The sequence below is a fragment of the Salvelinus sp. IW2-2015 genome, unplaced genomic scaffold (assembly GCF_002910315.2).
Source record: "Salvelinus sp. IW2-2015 unplaced genomic scaffold, ASM291031v2 Un_scaffold2275, whole genome shotgun sequence".
In the NCBI taxonomy this organism is placed as follows: Eukaryota; Metazoa; Chordata; class Actinopteri; order Salmoniformes; family Salmonidae; genus Salvelinus; species Salvelinus sp. IW2-2015.
The window spans coordinates 21,997-46,699 of record NW_019943602.1 but is presented as its reverse complement, the minus strand read 5'-3'; the positions used below and the strand labels follow the sequence as shown (position 1 = coordinate 46,699).

Below are 24,703 nucleotides of genomic sequence, written 5' to 3'. Positions count from 1 at the left end.
GGAAGGGTATGAAGAAGGTTGAACCGGAGGTACTGACTACAGAACAGATCTCAACAAGATGTAGTCTTGGCATCAGACTGGAAACAAAAATAACAACGAAAGAAAATCTAATTGTTGAAACAATCTTTCTATAACCTTTAATCACCAGAGACACTCAGAAGGAGCCTGTTGAAGCATCACTGGGGCTAATCAGGGCTGGGATCATGGCTCACTTACACAGACTGTGCGTGTGTGTGTGTGGCTTTAGGATGTGATGAATGCACCATCCTCAATCCCCAACTGTACCCAAGTGAGTAATAGCACTAAGCATTGCGACTGGGACGCAGACGCACACACACACACACACACACACACACACACACACAACACACACACAGACGCACACACACGCAACAAACCACACACCACACACACACAACACACACACACACACACACACACACACACACACACACACACACACACACAGCACACACACACACCACACACACACACACACACACACACAACCAATATGATGGAAATACAGTACAGTAGTTGAGTTTGGTGGTCAATCAGGTAGACTAGTGTTTCAGCTTATCATGCTACTTTTAATGTAACAGGGTGGGTCTCTCCTAGCCTGGTCCCAGATCTGTGTGGGCTCTTGACAACTCTATTGCTTATTGTCTGGCATGACAAGAGTTGGCATGATAGCACAAACAGACTGACACTCAGCTATCCTAATGGTTCTTTAATAACAACCACATTCATTTTCAGGACTAGCCTAAGAGCCCAGAAACCTCCTTCGTGTCCAGAGGCCTTCCATATAAACACACTAGAGCTTCAAAGAACAGCAGGCTAGGCTGGGGGGGGGGGGCTCTCCCTTTCTTTAGAAAAAGTGTTAGCAACAATCACAGCGTTAGAGGCCTCTCCACATCAACAATACAGTGAACAACAAGACCAATGCTGAGGCTAGGGCTGTGTGGTTGGGAGGTAGAGCCGCCATGGTATACCACCAGTCTCTGTCTCAGACCAAAGCCCTGATTAGAAGATCTGTTCAGACTCACACTGGAATGGCTGTTTAGACCCTATTCACTCCTGAGAGTGTCCTTCATCCACAACACTGTACTGTACTCCTAACAAGCTTAGTAAATATACTGGGCGTGTGTATTTGTATTTATTATGGATCCCTATTAGTTCCTGCCCAGGCAGCAGCTACTCTTCCTGGGGTTTATTATGGATCCCCATTAGTTCTGCCAAGGCAGCAGCTACTCTTCCTGGGGTTTTATTAACGGATCCCCATTAGTTCCTGCAAGGCAGCAGCTACTCTTCCTGGGGTTTTTATACGGATCCCCATTAGTTCCTGCCAAGGCAGCAAGCATACTCTGCCTTGGGGTTTATTACGGATCCCCATTAGTTCCTGCCAAGGCGCAGCTACTCTTCCTGGGGTTTATTACGGATCCCCATTAGTTCCTGCCAAGGCAGCAGCTACTCTTCCTGGGTTTATTATGGATCCCCATTAGTTCGCTGCCAAGGCAGCAGCTACTCTTCCTGGGATTTATTATGGAGCCCATTAGTTCCTGCCAAAGCAGCAGCTACTCTCCTGGGTCCATCAAAATTAAGGCAGTTATACAATTTTAAAAACAATACCATATATTGACAGATTTCACAACACCACTGTGTGCCCTCAGGCCCCTATCCCACCATTACGACATATCTACAGTACTAACAACATGTGTGTGTATAGTGCGTTGTGTGTGTGTGTGTGTGTGTGTGTGTGTGTGGTGTGTGTGTTGTGTGTGTGTGTGTGTGTGTGTGTGTGTGTAACAGTATTGCATGTGTCTGTGCCTCTGTTTGTGTTGCTTCACAGTCCCCGCTGTTCCATAAGGTGTATTTTTATGTTTATTAAATCGCATTTTACTGCTTGATTCAGTTACTTGATGGGGAATAGAGTTCCATGTAGTCATGGCTCTATGTAGTACTGTGCGCCTCCCATAGTCTGCTCTTGACTTGGGGACTGTGAAGAGACCTCTGGTGGAATGTCTTGTGGGGTATACATGGGTGTCCGAGCTGTGCGCCAGTAGTTCAGATAGCTCGGTACATTCAACATGTCAATACCTCTCATAAGTAGTGATGAAGTCAATCTCTCCTCCACATTGAGCCACGAGAGATTGACATGCATATTATTAATGTTAGCTCTCTGTGTACATCCAAGGGCCAGCCGTGCTGCCCTGTTCTGAGCCAATTGCAATTTTCTGGCACCTGACCACACGACTGAACAGTAGTCCAGGTGCGACAAAACTAGGGCCTGTAGGACCTGCCTTGTTGATAGTGTTGTTTAGTAGGCAGAGCAGCGCTTTATTAAAGACAGACTTCTCCCCATCTTAGCTACTGTTGTATCAATATGTTTTGACCATGACAGTTTACAATGCAGGGTTACTCTAAGCAGTTTAGTCACCTCAACTTGCTCAATTTCCACATGATTTATTACGAGATTTAGTTGAGGTTTAACTTATTCCTTGCCACCCACTCTGAAACTAACTGCAGCTCTTTGTTGAGTGTTTCAGTCATTTCAGTCGCTGTAGTAGCTGACGTGTATAGTGTTGAGTCATCCGCATACAGTTGAAGTCGGAAGTTTACATACACCTTAGCCAAATACATTTAAACTCAGTTTTTCCCAATTCCTGACATTTAATCCTAGTAAAAATTCCCTGTCTTAGGTCAATTAAGATCACCACTTTATTTTAAGAATGTGAAATGTCAGAATAATAGTTGAGAGAATGATTTATTTCAGCTTTTATTTCTTTCATCAGAAGTTTACATACACTCAATTAGTATTTGGTAGCATTGCCTTTAAATTGTTTAACTTGGGTCAAACGTTTCAGGTAGCCTTCCACAAGCTTCCCACAATAAGTTGGGTGAATTTTGGCCCATTCCTCCTGACAGAGCTGGTGTAACTGAGTCAGGTTTGTAGGCGTCCTTGCTCGCACACGCTTTTTCACTATCTCAGAAATGGACGCCCTCCTGGGCTTTTCACACACGACAGTGTCTAGGTCAGGGCTCGCCAACCCTATTCCTGGACAGCTACCGTCCTGTAAGTTTTCGCTCCCAACCCCAGTTGTAACTGACCTGATTCAACTTACCAAACAGCTAATTATTAGAATCAGGTGGGCTAGATTAGGGTTGGAACAGGATTGGAGAGCCCTGGTCTAGGGGTTACTGAGAAGGGTGCGGCAAACAAAAACCATCCAGTCAGCGGCAGTCCTGTGGGCGAAAACAGCTGGTTGATGAGCGGTTGAAGGAGAATGGCAAGAATCGTGTAAGGTAACAGACGGGACACAAACAGACAAATAACGATGCAATACAACAGTAGTGTGCGGAAGGGCATCTCGGAACGCACAACTCGTCGATCCTTGTCAAGGATGGGCTACTGCAGCAGACCACCACACCGGGTTCCACTCCTATCAGCTAAAAACAAGAAGAAGCAGCTCCAGTAGGCACGCGATCACCAACACTGGACAACCGGGGAGGAGAAAAACATCGCCTGGAACATGACACCAAGTTCAGTTTAGTCGAGTGGCCTGGTCAGTCCCCAGACCTGGTCAGTCCCCAGACCTGGTCAGTCCCCAGACCTGGTCAGTCCCCAGACCTGGTCAGTCCCCAGACCTCAACCCAATAGAGCATCTTAGGGATGAGATGGAACGGGCTGTTCACAGCATGAATGTACCGCCGTCCAACCTGCAGAAACTACGTCATGCCATCATGTCAGCATGGACCAGCATCCCTGTGGAACGTTTCCAAACCCGTTGTAGAATTCAAAAAGGGGAACCGACCCAGTACTCGATGGATATACCTAATAAACTGGCCAGTGAGTGTATCTTCATGGTATCTACGAGACAGAAGGGTAACTCATGTGAGAAGGTACCATGTCATTAAGCCTGTGATAAATGATGTACGCTCAGCTGAAACATGTCTGATTACAGGTAGAGGAGAGACAGTTAGGAGGTAATGGGAAATCATTACAGGTAGAGGAGAGACAGTTAGGAGGTAATGGGGAATCATTACAGGTAGAGGAGAGACAGTTAGGAGGTAATGGGAAATCATTACAGGTAGAGGAGAGACAGTTAGGAGGTAATGTGGAATCATTACAGGTAGAGGAGAGACAGGAGGTAATGGGAAATCATTACAGGTAGAGGAGAGACAGTTAGGAGGTAATGGAAATCATTACAGGTAGAGGAGAGACAGTTAGGAGGTAATGTGGAATCATTACAGGTAGAGGAGAGACAGTTTAGGAGGTCAATGTGGATCATTACAGGTAGAGGAGAGAGACAGTTAGGAGGTATGGGGGAATCATTACAGGTAGAGGAGAACAGTTAGGAGGTAATGTGGAATCATTACAGGTAGAGGAGAGACAGGGAGGTTAATGGGAAATATTACAGGTAGAGGAGAGGCAGGTGATTCTAATGGAATTGCATTGGCTAAGTTTTGGGGTTTTAGAGCTGGTTTTTCTGTACAGCTTGGTGAACAGCTGTTGTAAACAGAAGGCTTTATAAAATTTGATTGATTAGGCGGTAATTGGGGAACATACGGTAGAGGAGAGACAGTTAGGAGGTCATGTGGAAATCATTAGGTAGAAGGAGGACAGGAGGTAATGTGGGAATATTAAGCAGGTAGGAGAGACAGGGAGGTTAATGGGGAATCATTACAGGTAGAGGAGAGACAGGAGGTTGGGATATTTAAGGTGGGGGACAGTTATGGAGGTAATGGGGAATAATTACAGGTAGAGAGAGACAGTATAGGACGTAATGGGAATCATTAAGGTAGAGGAGAGACAGTTAGGAGGTAATGGGAAATCATTACAGGTAGAGGAGAGACAGTTAGGAGGTAATATGGTGGAATTCATTACAGGTAAGAGGGAGAGACAGGGAGGTAATGGGAATATTAAGGTAGAGGAGAGAGTAGGAGTATGGGAATCATTACAGGTAGAGGAGAGACAGTTAGGAGGTAATGGGGAATCATTACAGGTAGAGGAGAGACAGTTAGGAGGTAATGGGAATCATTACAGGTAGAGGAGAGACAGTTAGGAGTAATGGGAATCATTACAGGTAGAGGGAGACAGTTAGGAGGTAATGGGGAATCATTACAGGTAGAGGAGAGACGGAGGTATGGGATATGGTGATAATCAATTACAAGGTAGAGGAGGACAGTTAGGGGTAATGGGGAATCATACAGGTGAGGAGAGACAGTTAGGAGGTAATGGGGATCATTACAGGTAGAGGAGAGACAGAGGTAATGGAAATTAAGTAGGGAGAACAGTTGGAGGTATGGAATCATTACTGTAGAGGAGAGACAGTTAGGAGGTAATGGGAATCATTACAGGTAGAGGAGAGACAGTTAGAGGTCAATGTGGAAATTCATTACAGGTAGAGGAGAGACAGTTAGGAGGTAATGGGAAATCATTACAGGTAGGGGAGAGACAGTTAGGTAATGGTGGAATCATTAAGGTAAGAGGAGACAGTTAGGAGGTAATGGGGAATCATTACAGGTAGGAGAGACAGTTAGGTCATGTGGAATTCATTACAGGTAGAGCAGAGACAGTTAGGAGGTCATGTGGAATCATTACAAGTAGAGGAGAGACAGTTAGGAGGTCATGTGGAATCATTACAGGTAGAGGAGAGACAGTTAGGAGGTAAGGGGAATCATTACAGGTAGAGGAGAGACAGTTAGGTATGTGGAATCCTTACAGGTTAGAGAGAGACAGTTGGAGGTTGTTGGAATCATTACAGGTACAGGGAGAGACAGTTAGGAGGTCATGTGGAATCATTACAGGTAGAGGAGAGACAGTTAGGAGGTCATGTGGAATCATTACAGGTAGAGGAGACAGTTAGGAGGTAATGGGAAATCATTACAGGTAGAGGAGAGACAGGAGGTATGGGAATCATTACATGAGGTGGTAAAACACAGATGGAGAGGTAATAACCGAGGTATGTGGTTGTTTAACATTTCCCTGCTGAGAAAGTAACTAGGAGTCTACAAAATGACCATGAAATACAGGGAGAGGGGTAGTTTAATGTCTTACAACATTTATATACCTTATTTCAAATATTTTAGATTAGATAGATGACCGTGTCAGTTGATCAAATATAGCTGATCCTTTGGGGATGTTTTTCTGTGTGTCGTGTGTACACTGTACAAGGCCGAACTCTAGAAAAGTAATCATTGAGTGTGTTGTGGCACACAGGGCAGAGGGCCACGGGGCAGAGGGACGGGGCAGAGGGCCACAGGGCAACACACTGGCTGTTATACTACAGTAATGATGCCTAGAATCAAAACATTATGAGCTGCTCAACAATTTATATAGTAAATTGTGCATATTACACCTGCAATATTTTACTGTTAGATAAGAAGAACCACATGTTGGATGTGGGTTGTTAATTCACTAATAAGGAACAGGAAAGAACCACATGTTGGTGTGGGTTGTTTATTCACTATAAGGAACAGGAAACAGAACACATGGGCTGTGGGTTGTATAATTCACTAATAAGAACAGGAAACAGAACCACATGTTGTCTGTGGGTGGTTAATTCACTAATAAGGAACAGGAACAGAAACATGTTAGCTGTGAGTTGTTAATTCACTAATAAGGAACAGGAAACAGACATGTTAGCTGTGGGTTGTTAATTCACTAATAAGGAGCAGGAAAAGAACCAGATGCTCTAGTCAAAGTAGTGCACTATATGAGCCCTGGTCAAAAGTTGCGCACTCTAGGGAATAGGGTGCCATGGACACTTCTAGACTCTACTGAGAACATCTGACTGAGGAGTTGAGCTGTGGCTGACCTGTGTATTCAACTTTTAGGTGGCTGAGTGTACGTATTCTGTCACACACACCACAAACACACAACAAACACACACACACACACACACACACACACACACACACACACGAGAGACACTTCCCTCTAGTGGAAAAGAGGTTCTCCATGAGGAAGAAGGGCTAGTGCAACAGCATGCATACTCAGAAGGAGCTCTCCAGGAGGGTTGGCTGACCTGTTATAGCTCACCAGACATAACGGAAATGTGCTCGACCACTTCGATATTATGTAGCAACATTTGAAAATGTATTTAATTCTTTATTTTTTACAATGGATTAAAGTAGAGACTCAGAGCTAGAAAATGGTATATCATACACTGCAGTTGAGGAACAATGGGAAAGTAATTCTGCTTTCAATGTTGATCAACTTGTAACCCACTTTTGAGAAAATGGCCCTTAAATGTTTTGGTACTACTACTGGAGAGCTCTTTGTCTACACCCATTCAGCATCGTTCACACCCTCTTAAACCTTAGTCCCACCCAACTCAAGAAGTTGTTTTAATTCAGAACTCTTCTTTCCCAATGACAACAGTGAAAATCTGTATTCCCCATCAAAACAAAACCAACAGTCAATTTCTTCAACCAGAGTATATTAAAGAATAAACTAAATTGCAGCAACAGATTGCTGGAGATGTGCAGTACCTGTTTCGTTACAGGTAACATAAATAACCTTCATTCCATCTCAAATCAGCACATTTTCCAGGTTGTCCATAAACTTGGGCAAAACAAAATCATATAATAACATTTAAGGGAAACAAAGAAAACTATTCCATTCCTGAGTTTGAGAGGGAAAGAGAAGATCCATAATCAATTACAGATTGTACTCTAGTCTTCAATCGGAGTTAAATGTATAACCTGACTGCTCTGACTGAGGGAGTCCAGGCTCTCTCTGATGCTCCTGTAGCATCCTACCGCTGGTCCTCAACACAGTCTGTCTGGCTGCCCACTGCTGGGGAGGAGAGGAGAGAGAAGTTCTCTCGTCCTTTCGTTTCTTCTTGGACAGTGCGGGTTTGTTACACTTCGCTAATTTGATCTTTTTCTTTGACAACTGCATCTCGTCTTCTCTGTGAGGGGGGCCATTCGATCAAGTACTCTTTAATTTGCTGTACATCTTTGACTACATCCTGAGGATTGAGATCCAAAACTTGGCATGCAAACAGCCTTGAACTGAGCACCTGGCATCTTATTTCTATGTCTGTCTATCAAAAATAACTTGAAGTTAACATTTGCTAGCTAAAGTTATTAGCTAGCTAGAGAAATGCTGCTGGCTAGCTAGGCCAGTAAACGGACAGCCCCTCGAATCTCCAGCCCGTACCGTACCTCGAGCAGGATTAGGATTAGCTGCATGTGTCCAGTCTGTAAACAATCTATTGATCCAGTTAGAGAAGCAAGAACGATGAGGATGCCAGAACGCACAATTATTTCATTCTCAATTTTAGCTGCTAATCACTTATTTTGTGAACATTAGTGTTGTCACTCGCTGACCAAAAGAGCAGTACAATTTGCCACTGCCTACCAAATGGATTGATGAAAATAAGATTTTTGTCATGCAGAAATTTAATAGCACGTACAGTTGAAGTCGGAAGTTTACATACACTTAGGTTGGAGTCATTAAAACAATTTTTTTTCAACCACTTCACAAATTTCTTGTTAACAAACTATGGTTTTGGCAAGTCGGTCAGGACATCTACTTTGTGCATGACACAAGTAATTTTTCCAACAATTGTTTACAGAGATTATTTCACTGTATCACAATTCCAGTGGGTCAGAAGTTTACATACACTAAGTTGACTGTGCCTTTAAACAGCTTGGAAAATTCCAGAAAATCATGTCATGGCTTTAGAAGCTTCTGATAGGCTAATTGACATCATTTGAGTCAATTGGAGGTGTACCTGTGGATGTACTTCAAGGCCTACCTTTAAACTCAGTTCCTCTTTGCTTGACATCATGGGAAAATCAATAGAAATCAGCCAAGACCTCAGAAAAAAATGGTAGACCTCCACAAGTCTGGTTCATCCTTGGGAGCAATTTCCAAATGCCTGAAGGTACCACGTTCATCTGTACAAACAATAGTACGCAAGTATAAATACCATGGGACCACGCAGCCGTCATACCGCTCAGGAAGGAGACGCGTTCTGTCTCCTAGAGATGAACGCACTTTGGTGCGAAAAGTGCAAATCAATCCCAGAACAGCAGCAAAGGACCTTGTGAAGATGCTGGCGGAAACAGGTACAAAAGTATCTATATCCACATAACCTGAAAGGCCTCTCAGCAAGGAAGAAGCCACTGCTCCAAAACTGCCATAAAAAAGCCAGACTACAGTTTGCAACTGTACATCGGGATAAAGATCGTACTTTTTGGAGAAATGTCCTCTGGTCTGATGAAACAAAAATAGAACCGTTTGGCCATAATGACCATCGTTATGTTTGGAGGAAAAAAGGGGGAAGCTTGCAAGCCAAAGAACACCATCCCAACCATGAAGTACGGGGGTGGCAGCATCATGTTGTGGGTGTGCTTTGCTGCAGGAGGGACTGATGCACTTCACAAAATAGATGGCTTCATGAGGAAGGAAAATTATGTGTATATATTGAAGCAACATCTCAAGGCATCAGTCAGGAAGTTAAAGCTTGGTCGCAAATGGGTCTTCCAAATGGACAATGACCCCAAGCATACTTGCAAGCAGAGTTGTGGCAAAATGGCTTTAGGACAACAAAGTCACGGTATTGGAGTGGCCATCACAAAGCCCTGACCTCAAGCCTATAGAAAATTTGTGGTCAGAACTGAAAAAGCGTGTGCGAGCAAGGAGGCCTACAAACCTGACTCAGTTACACCAGCTCTGTCAGGGGGAATGGGCCAAAATTCACCAAACTTATTGTGGGAAGCTTGTGGAAGGCTATCCGAAACATTTGGATTAAATGTTAGGAATTGTGAAAAACTGAGTTTTAAATGTATTTGGCTAAGGTGTATGCAAACGTCCGACTTCAACTGTAATTGCAGTGGCCTGCTGAGACCAGTATCTGTCGTTGTTGGTAATAGGAGCCAAAGGTCCAGGCTGGAGGATTGGATCTGCCTGAATCTATAAATAGCCCCGCCTGACCTGGTTCAGCACAGCAGGCCAGATGTGTCAGAAACCACTGTCGCTGTCTGTCACACCATCACACACAGCTGCACTGAACGGTTGTGGTCCAATTCTCTACCTTTCTAGTCAAGTTCACAACACACTTTAAATAATTAAAAAGAGGAACAAAACTATGTAGGAGGGGGTGGGGGAGGGTATTGTGAGGAAGAGGAACAATCTCCATGAAATGTACACTTACTCCCCTTGGAGGAATGGACTGGTGTATAATATGGTTCTAAACTCCCTCAATCCAATTTATATCAATCCAATGTTTTTAAATCCATGAGTGGAGTTAAGTGTCCACTTTAGTAACAGAATGAGGTGTTGTAGTGCATGAGTCAAATAGTAATTCATATTTGGGTGCAGGGTTCAAAAGGAATGTACAAAAAAAATTAAAACAGAACTGGTGTACATTTTTCCTTTTCCAGTACATGTACACTTTTAGCAACACACATGCCTTGCTTTCCTCAAGAAATTGACCACAACCACTGTTCTCCTCACAGTGGAGTTTAATTCTTTCAACATCTCACAATACACATACTTCAAATGTTGTATGCATACAGTTAGAAATAGTTGGCTGCAAATGATTATGACATTAGATCTTTTTTCTTCAGTTCTACAAACCAACTATAAAACTGACATCTGTTACCACATAACATAACCGGGGGGGGGAGAAATATACAAATTGGAACTTATAAATGCGAAATGACCATAATAAAAATCAAGATGATGTCTCAAGTAAAAAAGGTATATCAATAAATACAACCTTCCCAACATACCATTAAAAACTATTGACATGTTTCGCAATCAAGTAATACTAACAGACATTATTCCTCTGAATGTGGCGCACAATACAGCAATTAGAAAACCTAGACATCAACAAGTTCAACACATCACCCCAAAAAATAGAAAAATCTGATCCAAATGAAAGTGTTACATTTCAATTGAGAATATAACAAATACATCACCAACCTAGTATATACAATGTTTTCTCAATCACAGTAGCATGGTAGTAGCAAAATCATTGAATAAGCACAAAACTAATGTTTAAAAATAAATTCACACTATATATATATATTAGTAGAACATTTTGCTTTGCAGACACCAGCATGAACAATAGTAGACAAAAAAAGAATCCTGTTTTAATGTTTACATGGTTTATATGGGTTTACATTGCAGAATGAGAGAAACTGTTTTAGGAGAGAAGGATTGCACATAAGGGCTCAAAGTTAACTTGCAACATGAATCACATTCAAGTCTATGTCCCAAAGCATGCCACATCACAGGGGTGGAGTGATCAAGTCTCTTTTAGGAGGAAGTGTTGTCTATATGGCTAAACTCGTACAAGTGTTATCACTCTGGTATCCTGCCTGTGTCTGCGTCTGCCTGCCTACCTGCCTGCGTCTGCGTCTGCCTACCTGCCTGCGTCTGCCTACCTGCCTGCCTGCGTGCGTCTGCGAGGGATGCAGACTTTAGGAGAGAAAGAGAAGCTAGATATTAGGAGGTGATCTGAAAGAGAACCAAAATCTCAAACAAAAATATAAAGGAAAGCGCTCTAGCGCATTACAATAGTTTCCTGCATTAACACTAGCCAATAGTCATGTTGTTATTCTGTATTACGTCATGCATGCATAGAATAACTGGAACGTTCTGGAACCTTCAGGTAGTTCCAGAAAGAGAATATAGTTTTTAGAACACCTGTCATCATTCACTCTGATGATACAAGGGAATAAGGGTTTACTCATCCACCCACCCAAAAAATGTCATCTAGATTTTCCTTCCCCACTACAATATGAATATATGTTTCAAGACTATCAAAATAAGTTTAGAAAGGTCTCGTCATGCCTTAAGATCCAGTACTTATGGTTTATTATTATGAAAGAGAAGTCTGTACACGATTGGCTAACCATCTGTAGTCTGTCTGTTTATCTTTCCTTTACACAATCACACCAATGGACCAGACAATTTAACATTTACCAGCACTTAAATATATAAAAAGCTAAATTGAAAATTATATTAATATCATTAATTTTTTCTTTTTAAATTACGTTTTACAATAAATGCAGATCTCTTAGTAACAAAGGTACAAAATTATTTCTCACCAAGTGGAAAAAAAATGAGGTATTGCAAAAGGAGTTATCCCATCTTATGAAAAATGTGCCTAAAATGACTATTGAAAAACATATTTAGAAAAGTAGTGCATAATAAATGTATATGTTCATGACAAAATAATCAGCTAGAAAACACTGTACAAAAATCAGCAGGCCATGTATAAAATAATATCTTTATCTCTGTGACAGCAAGTTCTTCAGAGTGTCCCGCTACTAACGTATTCATCCTCCACAGCTAGGATCCACTAGCGTATCCATTCGCCACAGTTCGGATCTATTTCCTCTACACTCCAGTCATGGGAGAGAGAGTGCATCAGATCAACCATTAGACTAGCCTGGTTGTCCAGTCTGTCTGTGCTTTAGCCAACTCTCGGTGTTAATTAGCTGGACAAGGATAGGCAGAGGAGTTGGTTAAACACTGAAGCACATACAGGCCAGGACCAGGCTACATACTATGAGTCACTCAGGGAACACTGTAGCTAGCTACCACTGTACTGTGAATTCCTACTAGTACTACAACATTAGCATGTTAGCATCCTGTGCTAATATCCCTGACAATATAAAGTGAGCTAATACTACTGCCAATACCTGAGCCCTGCCTAGCCAGTTAGGGCTGTAGTCTGTCAGCTGAAACCTGTCTTTCCAAAGACTGTTTCTCCCCTCTCTCAACAACTTAAAACAGCACTAGCCTTCCTGACCTCCTGAACCTGAAAATGGAGTCTTATAGTCCTTAAACCCCTCAGATAATCAACTGCCGTTGATCACTTGTTTTTAGGCCAATCTTTGGTTTGCCCATTCTGGCTACAAAGAGTCAATTTAAAACCATGATCTAGAAACACGTGCCAGTAATCGCTGCCAGGCCCGAGAGGATCATCTTTTCTTAAATAATCCTGCATGTATTCTGAACAGTTTATTTATGATGAAGGGAATTGTCGGTCAGTCTGCCCTTCTGCAGTGGTTTTCTTTGACTATTGAACTTTAACCCGACCAGTTACTCTCAACCTTTGGTTAACGATACAAATAGCAATCTAATCCTGCATGCGTAAATTAACTAAAATAAGTGTACCCTTCTAACACACAACTGTTCTAGTTAATATACTGATTGAGGTGCAGCACATAGCTCACTCAAATGTTATATGTTACTCTTGACAACAAATGTAAGCAGCTTCGCCAGCTAATGTGAGAAAAGAAAGTACAGTCAAGTCAGAAGAAACATTTCTTCTCATATCTAATAATGCATCCAAGTACTCATGCACACCTTAACTTAAATTCAAAACGGGATTTCTTTCACTTAGTTGTCCTTCTTCTTAGCATTTACTGTTCTGAGAAGGTCCGATAAAAAATAAAAATAAAGATTAAATTAAGCTTTTAAATTAATTTTCCAAACTAAATAGGAACCAGAAAAAAGAAAAGTGCATTTATTTTCTACAACATAGCCCGGCACCCTCCCTAGTTCCACCTGAAGGATATGTGTCGGGGCCGGTCACCCCCCTCCTTGACCAGTGGCTTGTGGAACTCTCGTCCGGCCCGGGAGTGGATGGTGGCCCAGCAGTACTCACAGTAGTACTGGAGACAGGTGACGTTAGCGCAGAAGAAGGGAGCGAACTTCCCCCCACAGCGTGTCCCCTGGCACTCGTCACACAGCTGGTCATCCAGCACGTATGGCTTCACTTCCACCTGGGGGAAAGGGGGAGGACAGAAGGAGAAAGAGGAGATTAAACATACCCAGATGGAATGGGACAAAAGAGAAACTAGAGGGGAGAAGCTCAGACCCAGCTCCATTTTGTAGCTTAGCTATTGTGTGCGTGAGGTCTCTATGGTTCTTCTCCTGGACAAAATGCACAGCGTATGTGGCTCCGCTAAACTACCAAAGACCAGACTGACTCACCCGTTTGTCGATCTCGCCGTGCTGCAGCTGAACGAATCGAGCGCTGATAGCAGCGATGTAGCTCTGCTGATTGGAGAAGGCCACACGGCCCGCTCCTTTAGGGTATTTCAGCTCAGGGTCTGTGTCGATGCCAGCGTAACACACTCCTCCATACAGACGATCCATTATCATGGCCAGCTCCACTGGAACAGTGACACATATAGGCTGATGATGTGGCTGACTGGGTCTGTCACGCCAGACAGTGTTAGCCTGCTGAGCTAAAGCCTAGGTATTACAACTGTAGCTCAGGGACTTTAGCTCTTCCACTCTCTCACCCCATTCCACCCTGCCTCCCCCCACCATTCCTCACAGACACAGAAACACAGTCCAGTACCTGCACGTAGAGGACGTGGCACCCCCCCTACGAAGATGGTCTTCCTGGGGTCCAGAGGCTGAGAGCCGTCCATCACAAAGTCACTGTCGTTCAGGTTCCAGGGACGGATCTGGACCTAGAGGAACACACAGGCATGGCCATACAACGTTCAGATAACACCCATATAACACTCAAACAACATCTAGAAAAGGCTGTACCAAATTCCATATAACATCTGTAAAATTATCTTTCAATGTCCATACCATGTCCATACAACTAGATGTGAACCATGGGGGGGTGGACTGGGCTGAACTAGGGAGGTGGCCTGGGGAAATCTCACAACTATTTATACCAGCAGTGCTAGACTGACAAGGAGGACAGACAACTCCAACCAAGAAGTTTAATTACAGTTAAAAACATTTTTAAATAATGCCTGGGTGTGTGGGAGACTCAGACAGACTGTCTCACACTAGCCAGACACACACACACACACACACACACACACGTAAAGCTCCACTCACAGGCTTGTCCTTGATGGTGGGGCTGGAGACACAGAGGTAGAGCTTGCCATCCTCCTCGATACAGGCATCGATCAGAGCCTGGACAGAGCTCTCGTCTTGGAACAGCAAGAATGCATAACCTTGAGAGGGGAAAGAAAGCGCTCAATACTCTCATGACCTTCATCTATTTCCCTTCATTACCGGGGCACCGAGTACTCCCTTCATTACCGGGGCACCGAGTACTCCCTTCATTACCGGGGCACCGAGTACTCCCTTCATTACCGNCTCCCTTCATTACCGGGGCACCGAGTACTCCCTTCATTACCGGGGCACCGAGTACTCCCTTCATTACCGGGGCACCGAGTACTCCCTTCATTACCAGGCACAGAGTACTCCCTTCATTACCAGGCACCGAGTACTCCCTTCATTACCAAGGCACCGAGTATTCCCTTCATTACCAGGCACCGAGTACTCCATTACCAGGGCACCGAGTATTCCCTTCATTACCAGGCACCGAGTACTCCCTTCATTACCAGGGCACCGAGTATTCCCTTCATTACCAGGGCACCGAGTATTCCCTGGCCAATGTGACCATATCAGACTCACCTTTGGGTGGGAAATAGGACTTGCTCTCAGCCTTGTGGGGCCAATCGACAAACAGGTGACCGAACCGGCGGAAACTGGCAGTGATCTCATCTGAGAATGAAAGAGTCAAAGCTAGTCAGCTACACAGGCTCTTCAGGAACCTGCAATGGTGGTCCACAGCCTCTATGACATCATATGTCAGGGTCCATTACCATAGAAAACAGACACCTCTCAAACCATTGTTTTTAACCCCAAAACAACATTGTAGAAGGTGTATTATTCTGTTTATTGATCAATACCTTCGTCTATATCGGGGGGCAGTCCTCCCACAAACACCTTGCGTGAGTACCTCTCCACTCGCTCTCCGTTGAGCTGCGGGAAACAGTGGGCGGATCCTAAACCAGGAAGTCCCTGGTCACCTGACTCGTCCTCTCCGAAGGAGTGCTCGTCCCCCATGGGGAACAGGTTAGAGTGACCTGGAGGGCGGAGAGAAAGAGATACTCAAACCGTACTAACCCAGACACCCTGGATTTATTTGGCCACTTAGCACCCATTTGTGGTTATAATTTTCCAAACCATACTGTGCTGACTCTGATATTTCATTTACACATTGTCCCTTCTAGCAATTATTATGAATGTTTAACCAGGCCAGCTTGGTATAGCTCTGCTCAGCTCTGTTTGACTCAGTTGTGGGAAAAGGGTAAGATTTTATCCAAATTTTTATTGTGAAGACAAATGAGAACCATGATCATGAAACCAACCACAATTTCCTCAAGCGCTTGCAACATAATGCTTTGTTAAAGTCCAATGACAAGCTACCACAGCCAGGTCACAAAAGCCCAGCAGGAAACAGGCAGTCTGCAATCATGTCAGGTCATCTTCTTTTTGCTGTCGCGCTCATAACAACCACAAGTGTTGAACGTTATTAATATAGCAATCTGTGAGACGGTCAGTCAGCACGACTGCAACAAAGATGACCTGGAACTCTTCCATGCTTATAGTATTTGGATTTAATTAATACATTTTATTTTGATGTTAAAAAATAAGACAAATTTCAAATCCTCCCTGGGGACTTAAGTCTTCCTCTGCGGGTTCAGTCAGGGCCTAGTGAACAGTCAGCAGTMAGGAGGAAAACACATCTGAAACAGTACCCTATTACACAGCGAGGCCAAACCAGACGTAATCGAGGCTTTGCAAATAATGATATGATGGAAGCTAAAACATGAAGACATTTTGGGTTTAGCTTTACCTCGTCGTCTGCCATAGCTCCTAGCTGCATGTAAAACAAGAGACAACAACCTTTCATACCAACTCTTAACAGCACAGGGTTACAAAATAATGTAAATCCCATGAACAAATCGCATCCAATTTACTACCACTATTGTGAATGACTGAACAAAGCTATAAACTTTATAGTATTGAGGCAAAATAACATTTCCATACCATTCATGGGCAAAGACCCATCTCCGCCCTGGTGAGAGAAACCATAGCGACCTGGAGAGGAACAGACAGAAGTCAGTTAGAAGGCAGAATAATATGCGCATTCTAGCTCCACACAGCCGCCGCATTCTAACTCCACACAGCCGCCGCATTCTAACTCCACACAGCCGCCGCATTCTAACTCCACACAAAGGCCGCCGCATTCTAACTCCACACAGCCGCCGCATTCTAACTCCACACAGCCGCCGCATTCCTACATCCACAGCCAGCCAAGATATTCTAACTCCACACAGCCACCGCATTCTAACTCACACAAGCCAAGATATTCTAACTCCAACACAGCCGCCGCATTCTAACTCCACACAGCCAAGATATTCTAACTCCACACAGCCAAGATATTCTAACTCCACACCAGCCGATATTCTAACTCCACACAGCCAAGATATTCTAACTCCCACACAGCCAAGATATTCTAACTCCACAACAGCCAAGATATTCTAACTCCACCACAGCCAAGATATTCTAACCCCCACAGCAAGATATTCTAACTCCACACAGCCAAGATATTCTAACTCCACACAGCAAGGATATTCTAACTCCACACAGCCAAGATATTCTAACTCCACACAGCCAAGATATTCTAACTCCACACAGCCAAGATATTCTAACAACTGTATCTGTTCTGTGATGTACTGAGGAGAATGAGAATTGAGATGAGCAGCAGAACCATCAAAGCATCCAGAGAACTCTGACTTAACAGCCAACCGATTGCGAGACGTGCTCAGAGAGGGGAAATAGGAGCGTAATCAGGGTGGATCGACTGGCCTACATTAACATAGTGACAGTCTTAGCAATAAAACGTGTCTTCAGAAACGGGATGAGACAAAACGTCATGTTTAATTCATGTTGGTGGAGAGAATGGAGAGCAGAGATGAAAGTGCCAGCATAGAGGTACAACAACAGATAGCTCTGTGAGATTGAGCAGGTTAAGACAGAAGAGTATTGCTCTGTACTCCCACCACTCAGAGGACTCAGTCTTAAATATGGCTGTGCTTCCTCTGCACTACTGCAGCTCAGGAATTCAGCAGGATACGTCGTTCAAAAGACTGACATCAAAGAGTATCATCTTTTATGAGTATTCAGTACAACCACACTTGTGTTGGTGCAGCGATTTGAGCTAAGCAGCCATTTCACCAACCAGTCAGAATTGTGTGACATCAATCTTCTATCACTACATAAAAAAATATGCCATTACTGTATGTCCAGCTAATATTTTCTCATTGCTTGGAGTATTCCAGAATACCAGGGCCTATATTCACAAAGCATCTCAGAGTAGGACTGCTGATCTATGATCAGGTCCCCCCCGACCATATAATCATATTTCTTATTTTCTAAAAGAGAAAACTGATTCAAGAACACCTCTCTTATTCTGAGATGCTTTGTGAATACAGGCCCAGGGTGCTTTTTCATACTATGTGAAACAGAGAAACCCACCTTTCAAGGAATCCTGTTCAGCCCTCATAATATCAATCAGACTGTTCTCCAGGGAGTGCATGCTGAAGCCATCAAAGGAACGGGTTCTCTCCTGCTGAGAGAGACACAGAGACAGGGAACACGATGATTAGCCTGCGGTGTTCTATGTAAGAACAGGAAAATAGAACCATTCTGACTCTAGAACCCAGAGGTGGTAGGTTCTAATCTAGACCCTTGACAGAGTTTTGCTTTGATAATAGATGACACCCGTGTTATCCTGGTACTTCAGACCCTCTAAACAGTTACACGGAGACGTTCTGGTGACGCTTATCAACTAAAATACAGACTAAATCTATTTATCTGATTCTACAGAGATAGATAACCTACTGCTTTGTATCACATGCCCCTGCCCCTGACATGCTGCCCCTTCTATGTGTAACTCTGTGTTGTTGTTTGTGTCGCACTGCTTTGCTTTATCTTGGCCAGGTCGCAGTTGTAAATGAGAACTTGTTCTCAACTGGCCTACCTGGTTAAATAAAGATGAAGAAAGAAAAAGACAACTGTCGATAAACAGTGAATTCTTTTCAATGAATCCATTCCTTGAAGTAATCACTGATCTGTATGTGACTGGAAAGATAAAACTAGATTTACGCAAATCCAGGTCATGTCAGATCTGCGATTTTCAAATAGGGCCAAAGCCTGCAGAAGTGAGATGACAGTATGTCAACATTTGTCATACAGGCGTTGTGGCATCTCTAACGCGCTGCATCTTTAACAAGGACAGAAGACTGGGGTTTCCGTCCCAAATGGCACCCTATTCCCTATATATATATAGTGCACTACTTCTGACCAGGCTCTGGTTAAAAGTAGTGCACTATACAGGGAATATTGTGCCATTTTGGATGAACACATTACCGGAATAGGCCTCATCCTGGCATTCGCTTACCACCACAATGACAGATGTATTATTGGATATGTAGTCTTATACATAGTTACTTACATGTGAGCTGAATCATTTAGTTGGCCTGATTGTCATTGATGTTATCAGACGATCTACTTACTAGACTCTAGTAACTAGATCATATTTGCTCTTATCATTTACTTTGATGTGTACTGTATTGCACATAATCAAAAAGGCCTTAACAAGGCTACATGTGTTGGTTTTAACAATATAAAAGCATGTTTTAACTCCACTTTCATTGTCCTGTAAGAGTGGATGAATATACTTTCCCCTCTACAGTTTGCTCATCTCTGTACTCACCTGGAAAGGGAAGTTGTCAGTGCGACTCATGCTGTCTTCCATCCAAGCCTTGTGGTTGAACCCAGTGTTGTTACGAAGATACTTCTGAGAGGGAACCTGGAAGACAGGAAAATATTCTGTAGGACTGTACCATGTAGTACATGTGGGATAGTAGCATGTGATTGTACCATTGATGTGCATGACAGACAGTTTATATTAAGGCTCAATAGACAACAGTATTAGCTGGATTACAGACTGTAGGCGTGAATAAATTATATCATAACCAACTAAATCAAGCACAATGAGTTTGGCAAAACATTTAAATGAAGGAAAATAATTTACTAGTTAAAATTGTAGGTCATTATGATTATGGTTAAGCTACTCATCAGTCTGAGGCCTTCGGGACATCCAGTCTTAGCAGGTATGATGTGCTGTATATCTAGTACAGTGCCAGCTTGTTCCACGGGAGTTGTGCAGTATAACTAGCTAGAAGAGTACCTGGTTGTTCCACGGGAGGTGTGCAGTATAACTAGCTAGAAGAGTACCTGGTTGTTCAACGGGAGGTGTGCAGTATAACTAGTAGAAGAGTACCTGGTTGTTCAACGGGAGGTGTGCAGTATAACTAGGTAGAAGAGTACCTGGTTGTTCAACGGAGGGTGTGCAGTATAACTAGCTAGAAGAGTACCTGGTTGTTCAACGGGAGGTGTGCAGTTATAACTAGGTAGAAGAGTACCTGGTTTTTCAACGGGAGGTGTGCAGTATAACTAGGTAGAAGAGTACCTGGTTGTTCAACGGGAGGTGTGCAGTATAACTAGGTAGAAGAGTACCTGGTTGTTCAACGGGAGGTGTGCAGTATAACTAGGTAGAAGAGTACCTGGTTGTTCAACGGGAGGTGTGCAGTATAACTAGCTAGAAGAGTACCTGGTTGTTCAACGGAGGTGTGCAGTATAACTAGTAGAAGAGTACCTGGTTGTTCAACGGGAGGTGTGCAGTATAACTAGGTAGAAGAGTACCTGGTTGTTCAACGGGAGGTGTGCAGTATAACTTGCAGTATAACTAGGTAGAAGAGTACCTGGTTGTTCAACGGGACATGTGCTGTATAACTAGCTAGAAGAGTACCTGGTTGTTGGGGAAAGACTTCTTTAGTGGTGAGATGGAGTTGAGGGCCGTCACGCCTCCATTGAGGCCCCTGCGATACTCACGAACCCCCTGTGACCCTCCCCAGCCACCGTACCCACCTCCCCCGGGGCTCCAGGAGGTGGAAGTGGGGGGGGCAGGGCTCTGGTAGCTGCCCCAAGGGGAAGGGGGCTTTGACTGGGCAGGGGCCAGGTGGGGCAGCTGGGTGAAGGCTCCAGAGCGGTGGGGGTGAGGGGGGAATGAGGGCTGGGGCGGGTGGGGGGAGGCTGGGGAACGGCGGTGCTGCGGGGGGACCCCCTGGTTGTGGGGGTGGTAGTGGTGGGGAGGAGGGTGGTGCTGGGAGACCGGGCCGATTTGGGGGGAGAAGCTGCCCCCCGCCCCTCCGAAGCCGGGCCCCGCGTGGTGGGAGAAGTTCTGGAACAGCATCTGGGGTCCGTTAGCGTTGGAACCAGCCGGGCCAAAGAACCCACCCCCGACGTCCTCACCGATAACGGGGGAGGGGTTGGAAGGTATGGTCGGGGACCAGTTGTTGAAGGAGGTCAAGGAGGAGGAGGTGGTGGAGGATTGGGCTCCGGACGTCCCCATCCCCAGGCTATCCTGGTAGTCAAACCCCCCCAGCACCGGAGGAGAGTCCATCCCACCCCTAAGCTTCTCCTTCCCACCGGTCTCCAACGAGCCCTTCTCCATGGAGCCGTCCTCAGGTAGGATTCCATCCAGCTCCCCTAGGCCACCTCCGGCCTCTTGCTGCCCAGGGGAGAGGGCCTGCGGCTGGGCCTTCTCCTGCAGGTCCAGGGCTTTGGCCTTGTCGGAGTCAAGGATCTCATCCTGCATGTTACTGTGGGGTGTTACGGAGGGGAACAGCCAGGCGCTACCTCCTCCATTGGTGGCCGAGGTGCTGTTGACGAATGAAGGGGGGCTGGGGGGGTTGGCAGGGTGATTGAGGTGGGGGGGCTGGGGTTGGAGGTGAGGGGGGATCCTCACGGGGAAAGCAGACTTGTTGCCACTGCCGTTATTCTTCACCAGGACTCCGAAGCCGTAGTCGTCCATTTATGAATCCTGGGGTAAAGCCGATGTTTCCTCCTTAACTTGGTTCTTCTTATCTCARTGTCTTCTAGGCCTATTTCCTACTGTTTAACATGAGGAAGGAGAGGAGTGAGGGAGAAAAGGGGGAAAAGTGGGTGAGGGGGAGGTGAGGAGTGAAGGCGTGAGCGAGAAAGGGGGAGGAAAGGGTGATGTAGGGGAAAGAGTGGGTGAGGTAGAAAGGGAGAGGGAGGGTGGGTTGAGGACATAAATACAAAGGCTGTCACGCCACAATTTGAGCCTACAGGCCTTCCAAAACAACACCAGCCTCGCCAACTGCAGTGACTTTGCTGCAACTGCAGCCTGCTAGTCCTGTGATGTAACTCAATGAGAAGAAATCATTGACTCGCTCAGCCACCGTAGGCCAAGGCTACATGATAAAATTACACAGACTAAGCATAGCAGTAGCACTAACAAGCCACAACAGAAAACACTCGAGTTAAGCTGCGTAGGTTAGATGTGGTAGAAGCACATAGCACCAACCAGGCAGGCTGGCTACACTGTTAGTTGACGTTTCACTTCCCAAAGGTCGTTATGTGGCTAGTAAGCTAACAGCTGCTGCGTTGGGCTCTGTCAATCAAACACATTGCGATTATCAGTGTTTATCTATATGCTGTCTATATGCAGTGTAGTGGGTCTATGCCCGCGCGTTATAAGTAAGGTAAATACACCAACACCTACCGAATATCTAGATTTTTTTTCTTTCTCCAATGACCAACTCCGACGCGACCATTTAAAGCAAATACTGATGACGTCTCTTGTCTGTTCTGAACATACGGTAGCCTAGTTCCCTGTATAAAAGCCGCTAGGGTAATAGCCGACAAGCTACCACAGTAGATACATTGTAGCCGATCTAGCGAGCAATCGACGCAGATAAGCAACAATGTCGACAAGAAATTAAATGTATCCTAAAATTCCACCGACAGCGATATACGGGCTGGATCTGCGGTAATATTGGTATTAAATGGTATGTGTATCTTTAAACGACCTCGTCGGTTTCGTGTCCTGTGTGTTCAATGTCATAGCTTAGCACCAATCGTTGTCATCATAATTTAGCAATTCCAAACTACGAGTACAAACCTGAGTGCAATTCTCTGGTATGACATTACATTTATGAAACTCATTCTATATCGTGCATTATGTACCTCTAAATTGTCGTCATGTCCTTATGGTTCCTAGATGTTGCCATATTTCAGCTTTTTTCCATTTTCTGCATTTCCAAGTCAGCCGGTGCGAATGGTCTCTTCTAGTCGATGACAGCTGGACCAGTCGGTAGACACTTCCGTCTCATAACCCCGCCCCCTCCACCAACTCCCGTCCACAGACTGCAAGGGTTTCACTCTGCGGCCTCGCCCCTTTCCACAGATGAATGGGGTTTAATTGGATATGTGTGGGGAAGCCACACCCATCTCACGCCTTTTCAGCGAAATGGCACATGCATTCAAGACGTTCTCCGCCCAAATAAGGATGTCGAGAAATTCATGGGTGGGAGTTGAACATACAGGAAAATAATGTAAGGAAATCAAACTAGATGTATTTTATACATTCAATACTGCCTGCATTTAAACATCTAGTCAGTCAATGCTTCTGTGTGATATTCAGCTATGATTAAATGGGTTTATTAAACACATTTAAACACAAGAAAAAGGCAAGATAAGAGGCAAATCTTGACTCAGCTAGCACATTTGGTTCATTGGAAGTTGTGGTAACATACGTTTTTGGTTTCCCATTGGTTCTGGGAACGAAGCTATACGTTTCCTGGCCGGTGAAACTGAATGTTCTGAGAACTGAAGTGAAAATTTCACCTGTTCTGGGAACGTTCAATTTTAGGTTGCAGGGAGGTTCTGATAACGTCTTACTATGGTTTCCGGAAAGTTTTCATTAACGTTCTGAGAACGGAAATTATAGGTTATTGAACGGTGATTAAATAATGTTTGAAAACAAGTTTCAATTAGACTTTTAATTTGAGAAACAGACACCTCACAAGTCCTCAACTGGCAGCTTCATTAAAAAGTACTTGCGAAACACCAGTCTCTACGTCAACAGTGAAGAGGTGACTCCGGGATGCTGGCCTTGTAGGCAGAGTTGCAAAGAAAAAGCCATATCTCAGACTGGCCAATAAAAATAAAAGATTAAGATGGGCAAAAAACACAGACACTGGTCAGAGGAACTCTGCCTAGAAGGCCAGCATCCCAGAGTCGCCTCTAGACCGTCGACATTGAGACTGGTGTTTTGCGGGTAGTATTTAATGAAACTACCAGTTCAGGACTTGTGAGGCGTCTGTTTTTCAAACTAGACACTCTAATGTACTTGTCCTCTTGCTCAGTTGTGCACCGGGGCCTCCCACTTCTCTTTCTATTCTGGTTAGAGCCAGTTTGCGCTATTCTGTGAAGAGCGTTGTACGAGATCTTTAGTTTCTTGTCAATTTCTCGCATGGAATATCCTTCATTTCTCAGAACAAGAATAGACTGACGAGTTTCAGAAGAAAGTTCTTTGTTTCTAACCATTTTGAGCCTGTAATCGAACCCACAAATGCTGATCCTCCAGATACTCAACTAGTCTAAAGATGGCCAGTTTTATTGCTTCTTTAATCAGGATGACAGTTTTCAGCTGCGCTAACATAACTTCAAAAGGGTTTTCTAATGATCAATAAGCCTTTTCAAAGACTTGGATTAGCTAACACACCGTGCCATTGGAACACAAGAGTGATGGTTGCTGATAAACGGCCTCTGTACGCCTATGTAGATATTCCATAAAAAATCTGCCGTTTCCAGCTACAATAGTCATTTACAACATTAACAATGTCTACACTGTATTCCTGATCAATTTGATGTTATTTTAATGTACAAAAAATAGCTTTTCTTTCAAAGACATTTCTTTGAAATGACCCCAAACTTTTGAACGGTAGCGTATTTTTATTGGACATA

General features: G+C 44.2%; 1 protein-coding gene across 7 annotated transcripts; it reads right to left on the bottom strand.

Annotated features, from left to right (window-relative positions):
• Positions 1–10,461: 10,461 nt before the first annotated feature.
• On the bottom strand, positions 10,462–23,068 carry LOC112073487 (cytoplasmic polyadenylation element-binding protein 4). Of its 7 annotated transcripts, none has more exons than XM_024140774.2 (12): positions 22,922–23,068; positions 20,679–21,823; positions 19,581–19,676; positions 18,341–18,431; positions 16,850–16,900; positions 16,656–16,679; positions 15,706–15,882; positions 15,428–15,517; positions 14,843–14,961; positions 14,343–14,457; positions 13,970–14,151; positions 10,462–13,758 (listed from the first exon to the last, which is right to left on the bottom strand). In XM_024140774.2, the coding sequence occupies exons 2-12, from the start codon at positions 21,741–21,743 to the stop codon at positions 13,531–13,533; spliced, it is 2,238 nt and encodes a 745-aa protein (XP_023996542.1). In that variant the 5' UTR covers positions 21,744–21,823; positions 22,922–23,068; the 3' UTR covers positions 10,462–13,530. The 7 variants fall into 7 exon arrangements, with proteins under 7 accessions (XP_023996542.1, XP_023996539.1, XP_023996540.1 ...); XM_024140771.2 differs by having other exon boundaries at positions 18,341–18,434; positions 22,922–23,067; XM_024140772.2 differs by having other exon boundaries at positions 18,341–18,434; positions 20,679–21,820; positions 22,922–23,067.
• Between the last annotated feature and the right edge of the window lie 1,635 nt (positions 23,069–24,703).